The following is an 11,595-nucleotide window of genomic DNA, read 5'->3' as shown; positions in this document are numbered from 1 at the left end:
ATGATACTTGTGATAAGAAGTAGCCTACTTAAGCAAAAGTAAAATGACAGATTACAAAAAAAATACTCAAAAAGTACAAGTACACAAAAAACGACTTTTAGAGAGTAAATGTAATTAGTTACTTCCACCGTGCTGACAGTATATAAATATAAAAAATAAAAACTCGGAAGGTAATATAACATACAATATAACATTTCCCCACTTCACACCAACCCACAATCAAACGCATAACTCAGTTAACAGTTCATAAAGTAGCCTATTCATAATTGTATTACAGCAGCAGCTTTTTTTAATTACATGTTATTTAATAGTGTTGCAACGATAGTTTTAAATTTCATACAAAAAGTTCACATGTAAATACACTTGTTACATCATCAAAATAGTCTTTGTTCCTGATCTTTCAACAGGTTGGAGCCATTAAACCATTAACATCCCATGAGGGACATTTTTATAAATATGTGGCTGTTTAAGGTAAAGTTAGATATTATTAAGGCTTCTTAAAAAGTGAATCCACTTCCAGTGAATCCAGTTTTATCCTCTATAGAATGGAAAAAAAACTCCCACCATGCTGGATAACAACAGTATCTCGTATATAAGCCATCCTGGAGTCATTCTGAGATAGATGTACATGTTTTTGTTAAACTTACTCTCAGAAAGAATGGAACCTTGACTGAACTTAGTAGACCTCCTTTTAAAGACAAAAAGAGACTAGTTTATTGCATGGCAAATACAAAACTAAAGTCAGGTATCTAGAGCTGTAACAATTCCAAGTGTTGCTGTACAATTAATTGGATGTTTAATCACTGTGTTTGTCGGGCAGATTTCAGGCCAGAAACACTAGCGTGTTGAATTTCTCAGGCTTGAGGCAGCTAACAGCCCAGGATGTTTGGAGTTGCTATGGCAACAAGTGACAGCTGCTGCCAGCATAGCTTTAGCTCAACAGTCCGATCAATAATCACCTATATAATTACAATTTGGCACATCTAAACAAAATACACAATTCATCAACAGTCATACCCTTTAGCACCTTAGCTAATGGTTAAAAAGAAAAGAATTGCGGTTTAACATAGAAACCGCAAAAATAACGTAAAAGAATTGCGATTAGACAATGATGTAATAATTGTTACAGGCCTACAGGTATATCTGCTATTTTGTAGTACTACATATAATGTTCTCTTTTCATTTACATACTAATTGCACTTAAAAGAAAACTATGGTGAGTTACAGTGACCACGTCACACCTTGGAGTCAAACCAAGAAACCAGCAGAGTACAGGTAACTGCTGGATGAGTGTCTTTAAATCCCAGCCTATTGTCGTTAGAACCCCATCGTTTCTTTCATAGACTGACTATGAATTATGTAAGGAGGAAGTTCCATGGCAATACTATCTTGTCTTAATCTGCTTAATCAGATTCTACATTTTTTCTTGACAACTCTAAGACTTGGGCATGAAGTCGTACAGTATGTGATAAGTGTGATTATTAAGCCGTTTGTAATACCCAACCCAGCTCGGAGCTGCTTTCCATCCAGTCGTGTTTCTTTTGTGCTCACTCAACATTCCCTGACTGAAAATAAAAATAGAAACATTGTAGTTAGTCTAGTCAGTGCATGGACTGCTGAAGGAAAAATCCAACACTTGGTAGAAACAGATTGCGTTTTAATCCCCACTCCTCTCCCCCAACACACACACACACACACACACACACACACACACACACACACACACACCTAGTCGCCCTTTTGAGGGCATACGTAGGACAAGATAACGTTAATCATATTTTTAATTATGGGAGATGGTGGGTGGAGGTCGTGTGGCAGTTGGTGGGCAAGAACCATCTCCCAGGCATCGATCAGATGAACGTTCAGTCCTTTGAACACGGCTCTGAGCACCTTGTTACACTGCAGCGAGTGCCAGTCGCTGTTGGTTAGCGCCACATCAAGTGACAAAACTTTGGCGTTCCCTGTCCGGATGATGACCACCGTGCCTGGAGCCCTGTCTAGCAGCCGCGCCACCGCCCTGCGGATGTTCTGCAGCCGCCGGATGTAGATCTCCATGGGGAAAGTTCCAAAGTGAGCCCAAATACCAAAAATTACGACAGTGTTCGTGCCTCCGACTAAGCCATCAATTTCATTGGCAATGTAACGAAGCTCGCTGGTTGAGACAGGGACAATACGGATAGGAGGACCATGGAAGCGTGACATCAACAAGATGTTGTTTGCATAGTCCAAGGAGATGTACGGTCCAGCTTTCTTTGGGCTGTGCAGGTCAAACTCCTTAAGGTCTGAAAGTATTACAGAGGGAAAAGATTAAGTTGCAGTGTGAACAATTCTTGTCTTCATTTTTAAACCTTTATTGAAGACTCGCGGGAATTAGTTGAGGGAGACCCTCATTTTTAATGCTGCTGAGCATGAACAAAGACATCAAACAATCAATAACAAACCAGTTGAAATAGAAATACAATCATACAAACAACAATATCAGTTCAAACTGTTACAGAAGGATAGTGGATGGTTATTAAGTAGAGTCCTAAAGTATCTTTAAGTATTACATTTTAGGTTATGGGGAACCACCCAGCACCTGGAGCGAGTTAAAATTGGACCAGAAAAATGACCATCATATATTGGAACATTCAACAATATATGATGGTAATTTTCTGATCAGGGCTTTAAAGATATACAGATAATTAGAGATGCACCGATTACAATTTTTAGGCCGATTCCGATTTCCGATTTTTCATTGAGTTTGACCAGCCGATACCGATTTTAGCCGATTCCGATTTAATTTTTTCTAACCACTTTACAGCACACACAAATATTTATTTTCTATCTTTTGGGAATGATTGAGATTTCTCTTGGCACAGCTACCAGAAGACTTACAACTTTCAGACACGTTGCTCACAGCACATTTACGTCGTCTCTCTCAGTTGGAGGCTGCGCAGTAACGCTCAGCGCTCACCGGAAAAGTGCTTCTAACGGCCTTCACTGGTCTCCGTCCAGAGCAACGGGATCTGTTGGTCCATTCTTATATACAGTCTATGGGCCAGCGGGGCGTCAGAGGCAGAGGGACTGTAGCGTTTGCTAACGTTAGCTTCTTGTCTCATCTGGGGTCTGATAAACAGTAAATTCATCAAAGTTAGTGTGCCCAACGCTATTTCCAATAAACTGTAGCCGTCATATTTCACGGGACCCGCGTGAGTGCGGTTTTCATGTTCCAGTTGTTCAGCCTCAGAGAGGAGAGAGAGCGGCTGACTGTTCTCCTGAGATCAGTAGAGCAGACGGCTCTGAAGAGCCGTGTATAAGTACAACTTTATGCCTTTTCATAAACAGCTGATCGAGTGGCAGTGCGCCTCTGCTACATGCATATAGCGGTGGTGCTGATGTTGCGCGATGTAAATCATGCGGCGCCCGAGTAAATTTGACCGGCATAAAATCGGCATACGTCAGACTGACCGGCAGGTCGCCGGTCATGGCCGATGACGTGAAAATCGGCCAATTCCGTTCACCGGCCGCTCAATCGGTGCATCTCTACAGATAATAGTAATTACGTCTCTCAGTTAGAGAGGCCCAACTGACCTTACCATAGAGGATTTAGTAGTGTATATTGTAGCTGTCACTGGTAATAATCCCCAGGGCTGAGTGGTATGTTCTTTAAACTAAAAAAACAAACTTAATAATAAGAGCTTCTCAAAGAGCATTAAAAGAAAGTTGCAGGTTCTCTATGGCCAGTTGCATAGAATCAGCAACACGATATATAATAGTATCATCAGCATAAAGATGAGCTTGAAAACCATTCAAAGAAGAGACAATATTTTTGATAAAAATGATGAAAAGGAGTGGACCTAAAATGAAACATTGCGGCACACCCTTTGTTACCAGCCAAAACTCTGATTGTGCACCTCCTGAATTTACACACTGAAGCCTCTGAAACACAACCAGACAACTTTGAAACCAGTCACAAGCCTTTCTGCCCAAACCGATACTACATCATTATTGTAAAAGCAAAGGATGATAAACTGTGTCAAATGCTTTTGACAGACCCACCAAAAGGGCAGCACAGTGTTTCTTATCTAATCTTATCTAATGCAGAATGAGATATTATATCATTTGTAACTACTGTAACTGCTGAAATAGTGCTGTGATTAGCTCTAAATCCAGACTGGTACAGGCTTAAAACTGAGTGACTTGCAAGAAAAGACTTGAGTTGGTTGTTTACCACAGATTCCAGGATTTTTGCGTAGCAGGGGTAGTTTGGAGATTGAGCTATTTAAATCATCTCTATCACCATATTTATGGAATTGAATCACATGGACTTCTAAAAACTCAAAATCAAACTGTTCAGTTACCTGGTAGTGCTGCGTTGAGGTACTCAAAAAACTGCCTGACGGTAGAGTCTCCATACATGTAGACCCCCTTGCCTTTCAGACACTGAATGATGGCAGAGTTGTCAAATTGGCGAACTGTGGTGCCACCGAGTGCTCGCCACACACCCTGGTAGTAATAACCAGAGGGTCCCGACTTCACGCTGCTGCTCTTCACCTCTGATTGGCCTGAGAGGAAGGATAAGGGCAGGGTTATTTTTTTTAAATCTTTTTCCCTTATTATCAATCCCACGAAAAAGCATACCATAACCAAGCTAGAAAGTGATTGTATGAACTTTTTATGGACTATCCTTACTACCGATACTAAAATATATACAACTTCCTGTGGTGGCAGAAAATGAACACCCTGCTTTACCTTTCATTTTTGGCAACATGGTGACAATATTAGGTCCTGAAGCCCGAATGAAGACTTTCAAGTTGACACCCCTGAAGAAGAGCACACAAAAAAGAAGGGCAGGCATTTGAAATAATTTCATTAAGTTTAAACTACAAATTCAAGCACTAAAATAGGAAAAAACTCCTTGAAAGTTCATACATAATTACACAAAACATAGCCTTTAAAAAAACATTTCGTGGGTGCCCGGATAGCTCAGTTGGTGGAGCAGGCGCCCATATATAGAGGTTTACTCCTCAACGCAGTGGGCCTGAGTTCGACTCTGTTCTGTGGCCCTTTGCTGCATGTCATTCCCCCTTTCTCTCTACTCTTTCATTTCTTTAGCTGTCCTGTCAATAAAGGCCTAAAAATGCCCAAAAAATTTTCTTTAAAAAAACATTTTGTGAGATAAAGCTGCACTAATTAATATATTCATATAACAATGGGTCCAATGACAATGTGTCGCTCGCAGTGATGATGACAATGATCACCTGACCTCGCAGTTCCTCTCAGCTCTACAGTGTTGTAGCATCCCAATCTAATGGTTTTGGTTAAAAGTCTCACGGCTCTCATCAACATCTTTTTGATAAGTTTTCATCGTTTCAAGCTCTGATTAAACTTCACAAATCTAACTAACTGGTCTAACTGGAAATCAACTAGTATGTTTCAAATTGATTATTTTGATTTGTATTATCTAAACTTTTAATCTATTTAGATTGAATCTTAACTGCCCTTTGTTACACACTTGTGAAACTTCCACCAAGGAGCTACATAGGTAACATTAGATGAATGTGTTCATTAGAAGTCACACAAAATGTCAGCCCTGTCTCTCTGCTCTGTCACCTTTGAAAGAGCTTATCCTCATTGGCCCTGAAGGTTTGTTCGTATTTTCCCATTGCGTGGTTGATCCTGGCATCACAGCTCAGCTTCTTTGGCTTGTAGCAGAACCAAGGCTCGCCTGTACGGAGGTCAGTGTAGTTGCACAGCGGCTGGGTTGGACGTAGGCAGACGTTACAGATGCTAGTTTCAGAGATTGAGCCAGAGCGGAAGAGGCTCTTAAAGTAAAGCCTGTCAGGCTGTTCGCTGTTTAGCCGGTTCAGCACTGGGATAGCCTCACTAGGGTGAACCAGCGTCACCTGATTGAGGAGAGAACCAAAGTTTTCACTAAGTCATTTTCAGTCATGTCAATAAAGACAAATAAATACTTCTTTGACACATGAAAAATTGTCCATTCACTAAAGCCCTCCCCTAACATGGATTGTCTAATCATAGCTTAGCTAGTCTGGATCAACGGAAATACATTTTTAAGATAAAGCCTGACATCAGATGCAAGACTGTAGCTTAGCAGACATACAGTAAGTTAAGTAGGCAAGGCAGCAGGTCTGTCAAGCTTTGGGTCTCTACGTTGAAGTTTGAAGGGGCTGCAGTAATTGAGATACTCTGATTTAAAGTGTTTAGAGAGGGTAGTCTTCTTAGCCTTTCCGAAACCAAAAAACACAAGCACTAGCTACAGTAGTAACAGAGCAAAAAAATGATCACGCTCACGACTAGCACATATTACCATGTGTAGGAGCCTCCTGGGTGCTACACTACTATTATATTACGTGCCCACTGTCAGCGTCATTTCCACATTTCCCATTCATTTCTATTGGAGCAGCCGTGCAATGCATCACGGTAGCATTGTGGGAATAAAATAATTGGTCATAATCTGTGTTCATGTTTACTTCTCCCATTGGAATCAATATACTCAGGACCTGCCTCTAATCTCCTGAAGAGGCACGGCAGTGGCGGAGCCAACGTGACAGATACAGGAAATTACTTTGAGTTATGGCGTCTCAGTTCTAAACTATCTCTGGCAACAGTAACAAAGGAGGGCGGGGCTTAGTTTGAGTCTAATTGTTAGAAGAAAGATTAAACAACACCTACAATACATCCACATTTAACATGATTTTAACATTACCTCAACCTGCGCGTCTCCTTCCCAGGGTAAGGGGAATACAGCAGAGTAGCTGCCATTCAGATGATCCACCACTTGCCCAACCACACCTGCACTAAGCTTCCAGTTGTGCAGTTGGGCGAGTAAGAAGTCCCCTCCAGACTTCTTGGGACGACCCTGGAAATCAGACATATTGATCCTAACCTCCAGCTGATCCCCTACGTGCCACTGTCCTCCCCCCCTCCCTGGGAGAATGGTGAAGGAGCTGTGAGCTGGGTCACTGGTCTTCTCCAGGGAAAGAGGAGCTGGCAAAAGTGAAGTTTTAGGCCAAGCAATGGAGTCCAGTAAGAGGCGTTCCTCCAGAGCGTCGTTAGGGGACAGTGGTTGGAAGGTGCAGAAGCCGCGATGCACGTCAGGGTCAGTGGAAACTCTTGGGACGATGATGGTGGCGAAGTTCACTTTATGCTGAATCTGGCAGGGGATCGACAGAGAGATGGTGACAAAGATGCATCCATCAAATGCACTGAAAGCAAATTAACTAAATGAAGCAAAAGGGCCAAGACGGATGATTTTTACCTCACAAAATGATTGAGGGGGGGGAGGGGAGGGTTGATAAGAACTGTTGATCTGTTAGTTGCAGGAAATTCTGCCTTTCCCAAACTTTCCCTGTGGCACTTCCCCTCTGTTAACATTGATGGACAAAATGCTTGGGCAAAAACACGAATCTTGAATTCAAATTCAAAAGGTCTGTATGTGTGAATTCTAGAGGTGTGAATCTTCACTGGTCTCACGAATCGATTACGATTATCCTGTCAACGATTCAAATCCATATCACGATGCGTCACCTCCTAAATATTATTTGTTGCTAAACATGGTTTTCATCAGCAGTTTCAGATATATATGCATATATATATTATTGTATATACTTTTAAAAAAAGACACATTCCTGAATGTAGCAAAGTTTGAACACAGCAGACAAAAGGCAAAAACAGAAAGAAGCAGCGACTGGAAAATCAACAAGTAACATGAGTAGGCAATAATCGATTATGGTCAGTCACTGCATCGATGCAGAATCGTCTAGGTCAGCACCGCGATGCATCGATGCAATGATTCATTTCAACACCCCTAGTGCATTCTGGGATTCATGTTTTGGGATATGTTACATGGCCCAGAGGCACTATAGAGGCTGGTTCACACCTGATGGTTTGACATGACAGAGGAAGATTTTTTAATGGCTGAAAGACGCATTGAATTTTGTCACATACAAATTAGATTAAACCACACAGAGGCACAAAACATCAGTGACTCTCATGGTAAATGGACTGCATTTGTATAGTGCTTATCTACCTTAGCACTTTACAATTTACCTCTAATTCCCCCAGTTACACACACATTAACATGGAGCTGCCATGCAAGGCCTGCCCATCTGGAGCATAGTCATCCCTTCAGCGCCCAGCTGTTTTGGGGCATCGCTTGGTTATACATATGTGATTAGTTGCGATTTACTGTATGTCTTCAGTAAAAATGAACATTAACACATTTTGATGGTTTTGGTCAAAAGTATAGAATATACTGCCAGCCTTATTCTTTGACTAAAGGAGCTGCTGCTGTCAGCAAGTCAAGTTGCAGGATTATAAGGGAAAATACTATTTAACTGCATTTATTTACAATGAAAAACATTACTGCTGCTGAGCCACATTGCATTTGAAAACAATATCCTGAAACCAGACTAATATTAAACATTTCAAATAGGGTCAACCCTTCAAGCTAGGGATAGACCGATTATCAGCTTGGCCGATTAGCTGGCTTTTTTTTGGCAGTTTGCAGGTTTTCTGTATCAGCGTTTTATTTGCCTGATAACCGATAAAGTTAATTAATTAAGAAGTGTTCTGCTTTGGCTCGGCTACAGCTCTGTGTCTGTCCCTCTGCTTCGGTTTCACTCACCACTGAGTCTGACTTAATGTCCCGCCCACAACACTGACTACTGTTACTGTGTATTATGTTGAAAGTTTCTAATTTATTACATAATTGCTTAAAGCATTTAAACAACGTTTTGTGTTGGAGTATGTTACATTCCAAAATCTTATTTTTGGTTTAAAGATTTTCATTTTCACTGTAAATGCATATCGGTTCCAATATCAATCGGTTTTATTAACTCCTAATAATTGGTATCAGTCCTAAAAAAACAAAACAACATCAGTCGATCCCTACTTCAAACAGTCCCACTAAAACAAAGTTCTTACCCCCAGAACGTCCACTTTATGTAAGACACAGATGGTGACAGCCACAGCCAGAAAGAAGAAGATGGCAATGTACTCCCTTCTGGTACAAGCTCTGGTTTTCATGGTGGTCTTCATCTATGGCTGCAGCATAGCACTGTGACCACTTCCTCTGGTACTGGATATAAAAATAAAACACAAAAGGGTTAACTGATTTAAGAATATGACATGCTGAAACTCCATTGTGAAATCCAAAAACAATATACAAATAGTCTGACATGTCTGGCTTTCAAATATTAGGACTAAACTAAATCCAGTCACCCAGGAAATTCCCTTGATTGATCAGCCATTAATCAAGGCCACAACCAAAGATAGCAGTCTCTCTCTCTCTAGCTTAACATGATTCTTTCCCAAGTGACCCCATAATGTACACTTTGCAACATCATGTAAATATTTGAATACATTTGGACCCTGCAGTATTTTGCAACCCACACCAGACTTTGCAAAGTTACATTCACAACAAGTTGCAACTTCATTACAGAAGAGTAGCAAAATCCAGTACTTCACCTATGTCCACCTTGGGCATGGAGAAAATGAAAAAGTCTGAAAGTTAAAGGTACACTGTGTAGTGTTTTAAGAATTTTATTAGCTAAAATCAATGTCTTCATTCATAAATATGTCCTCATTGGTGTAAAATGACCTCTGCCAATGATCTGACTTATCCTCGTAAGCGAAGAATTTCTTATCTGTATTGACATTGGACGGGCAAGTCCAAGGAGGCTTCCTTGTCGTTCCGCCATTTTGAAAAACTCTAATCGCTGAGAGGGACATAAAGCACTAGCCTACCTGTCTAGCTAATCCACAACGCGTTTTCATTCAGAGCCAGCGTCAGGCGACAGAAACCAGCTGAAACGGAGAAGGAGATGAGTGAGCGGTGCTTGTCACTGCCCCGGCAAATTTGAAAGCCTGCACTGCACTTTAGTTCATAATGGAGGATCATACTTATGCCAAGCCGCAGGAGAAGGAATCCTCGTCGTCAAAAAAGCGAAAATATGGAACTGAGGTTTATAGAAATGGCAATAAATCAGAGCACCTTTTTCTCCCATTCCGGAATGTTGGACTAGCCCGACCTTCCTCCGCAGCGCTGTGGAGGAAGGTCTGGCAATGCGAGACTAGTCCCGGGTAAAACACAATACTTTCACTCAGGAAACGTGTGTTGTTCCCCGGGAGTGTTATTTAAGATTATTTTTTGGGCATTTCCGCCTTTAACCACTAAGACAGCTTAGATATGAAAGGGGAGAGAGAGGGGGAAGACATGCAGGAAATCCCCACAGGTCAGACCCGAACCACGGGCCTCTGCGTCGAGGAATAAACCTCTACATGTGGGCGTGCGCTCTACCAACTGAGCTACCCAGGCGCCCATTCCCCGGGAGTGCTTTAATCCAAACCACATGAATGTTTGTCAGATATAAGCAAATAAAATTGGGTTTGTCCAGTGCTTACAGTCAAATCACTGTCAGGTCTACTGAGGTTACAGGTTTATCTGATGGAGTAAGTATGTAATGGAGACAAAGTACAATATATCCCTCTGAAATGTAGTGGAGCAGAAGTAGAAAGTAGCATAAAATGGAAGCAGTAAAAGTAAAATACAAGTATCTCACACTACTCGTATTGTACAGATTAGAATGGTCAGACAACATTTAGTTTACATGATAAAATAAATATATTGTATTTAAGCGTATAATGTGTCTTACCTCAGATTCATTTGAAGAGAACACGGTGATCAAAATCATGAACCTGGACTTTTTCTTGCTGATTTGCAGGAAACCTTGCTCTGTTTGCATGGATTGTAGATAATGACCCATCTGAGAGTTGTTCCCCCCCCTAGAAATATAATTTAAACCATGTGTATTGTATATAATATATACTTCAAATAATTGTGTAAGTGGTAAAACAATAAGAACGCAAACGGTGCAAAAAATGCGTTTTAAGTTTAGAAACCATTTAAGTCACCCCTCTGTTGCCTCACAGTGGTTTGGTCCAATGCTTGGCTTTCTCCCTTTATGTTAGCAGTACACAGACCCCTTCAATAATTGATGAAATGTTATGTTTATTGTCCCTCCCATCTGTTTGATGAAATTTACACCCATGCTTTTTACTCTGTCTGTCATTCGCAAGTGTAAGTATAGAAGACTTAAAATGTGTTATGTCTCGTCAAGTTTGTTAAGTTTAGTCACTCATGTCTTGTCTTGTTGTGCACTTCCTGTTTTATTTTGTATTCACTTTCCCTCTCGTTTCAGACCCTGACTTCCTCCCTTTGTGTGATTTTCCCGCCAGTGTGATTGTCTACACCGCCCCTGATTGTTTTCACCTGTTTTCCCCTACCTCATGTATAAATGTTCCTTGTCTCCCTTTGTCTTGTGCCAGTTTGTCTTGTTCGTTCCACGTGAAAGTGTGTTCAAGAATTCTACCCATCCCTTCATGTTTCCAGGTTTTTGTTTATTGCATTTGTATAGTGACTGATCCTCTTTGTGAGTGCTTTTTGTTGAATCTTTTTGCCAAGTGAACTTTTTGTTAAAAATGTTCAAATTAGTTAGTTTTTAGTTAGTTAAGAGTCGTGCATTTGAGTCCACCAGTGTGGAGTCTGAGCGCGTTACAAAATGTCCAAATTAAAACAAACCAAACTAA

At 40.9% G+C, this 11,595-nt stretch overlaps 1 protein-coding gene across 1 annotated transcript; it reads right to left on the bottom strand.

The window, feature by feature from the left end:
- Positions 1-291: 291 nt before the first annotated feature.
- Positions 292-10,917, bottom strand: LOC116054799 (NXPE family member 3-like). Its single transcript, XM_031306540.2, has 7 exons — positions 10,662-10,917; positions 8,932-9,085; positions 6,713-7,159; positions 5,596-5,888; positions 4,735-4,805; positions 4,344-4,547; positions 292-2,282 (listed from the first exon to the last, which is right to left on the bottom strand). The coding sequence occupies exons 2-7, from the start codon at positions 9,043-9,045 to the stop codon at positions 1,729-1,731; spliced, it is 1,683 nt and encodes a 560-aa protein (XP_031162400.1). The 5' UTR covers positions 9,046-9,085; positions 10,662-10,917; the 3' UTR covers positions 292-1,728.
- Between the last annotated feature and the right edge of the window lie 678 nt (positions 10,918-11,595).

Source organism: Sander lucioperca, chromosome 20 (genome assembly GCF_008315115.2).
Source record: "Sander lucioperca isolate FBNREF2018 chromosome 20, SLUC_FBN_1.2, whole genome shotgun sequence".
NCBI lineage: Eukaryota > Metazoa > Chordata > Actinopteri > Perciformes > Percidae > Sander > Sander lucioperca.
The sequence above is the reverse complement of the archived record's forward strand: the minus strand, read 5'-3'. Positions and strand labels throughout refer to the sequence as shown.

Coding starts and splice junctions, on each gene's coding strand:
- LOC116054799 (XM_031306540.2), bottom strand. CDS start 9,045: ATGAAGACCACCATGAAAACCAGAGCTTGTACCAGAAGGGAGTACATT. Junction 4,806..5,595: donor GAGGATAAGCTCTTTCAAAG/GTGACAGAGCAG, acceptor GCTCTTCTTCAG/GGGTGTCAACTTGAAAGTCT. Junction 2,283..4,343: donor CCTCAACGCAGCACTACCAG/GTAACTGAACAG, acceptor TAATACTTTCAG/ACCTTAAGGAGTTTGACCTG.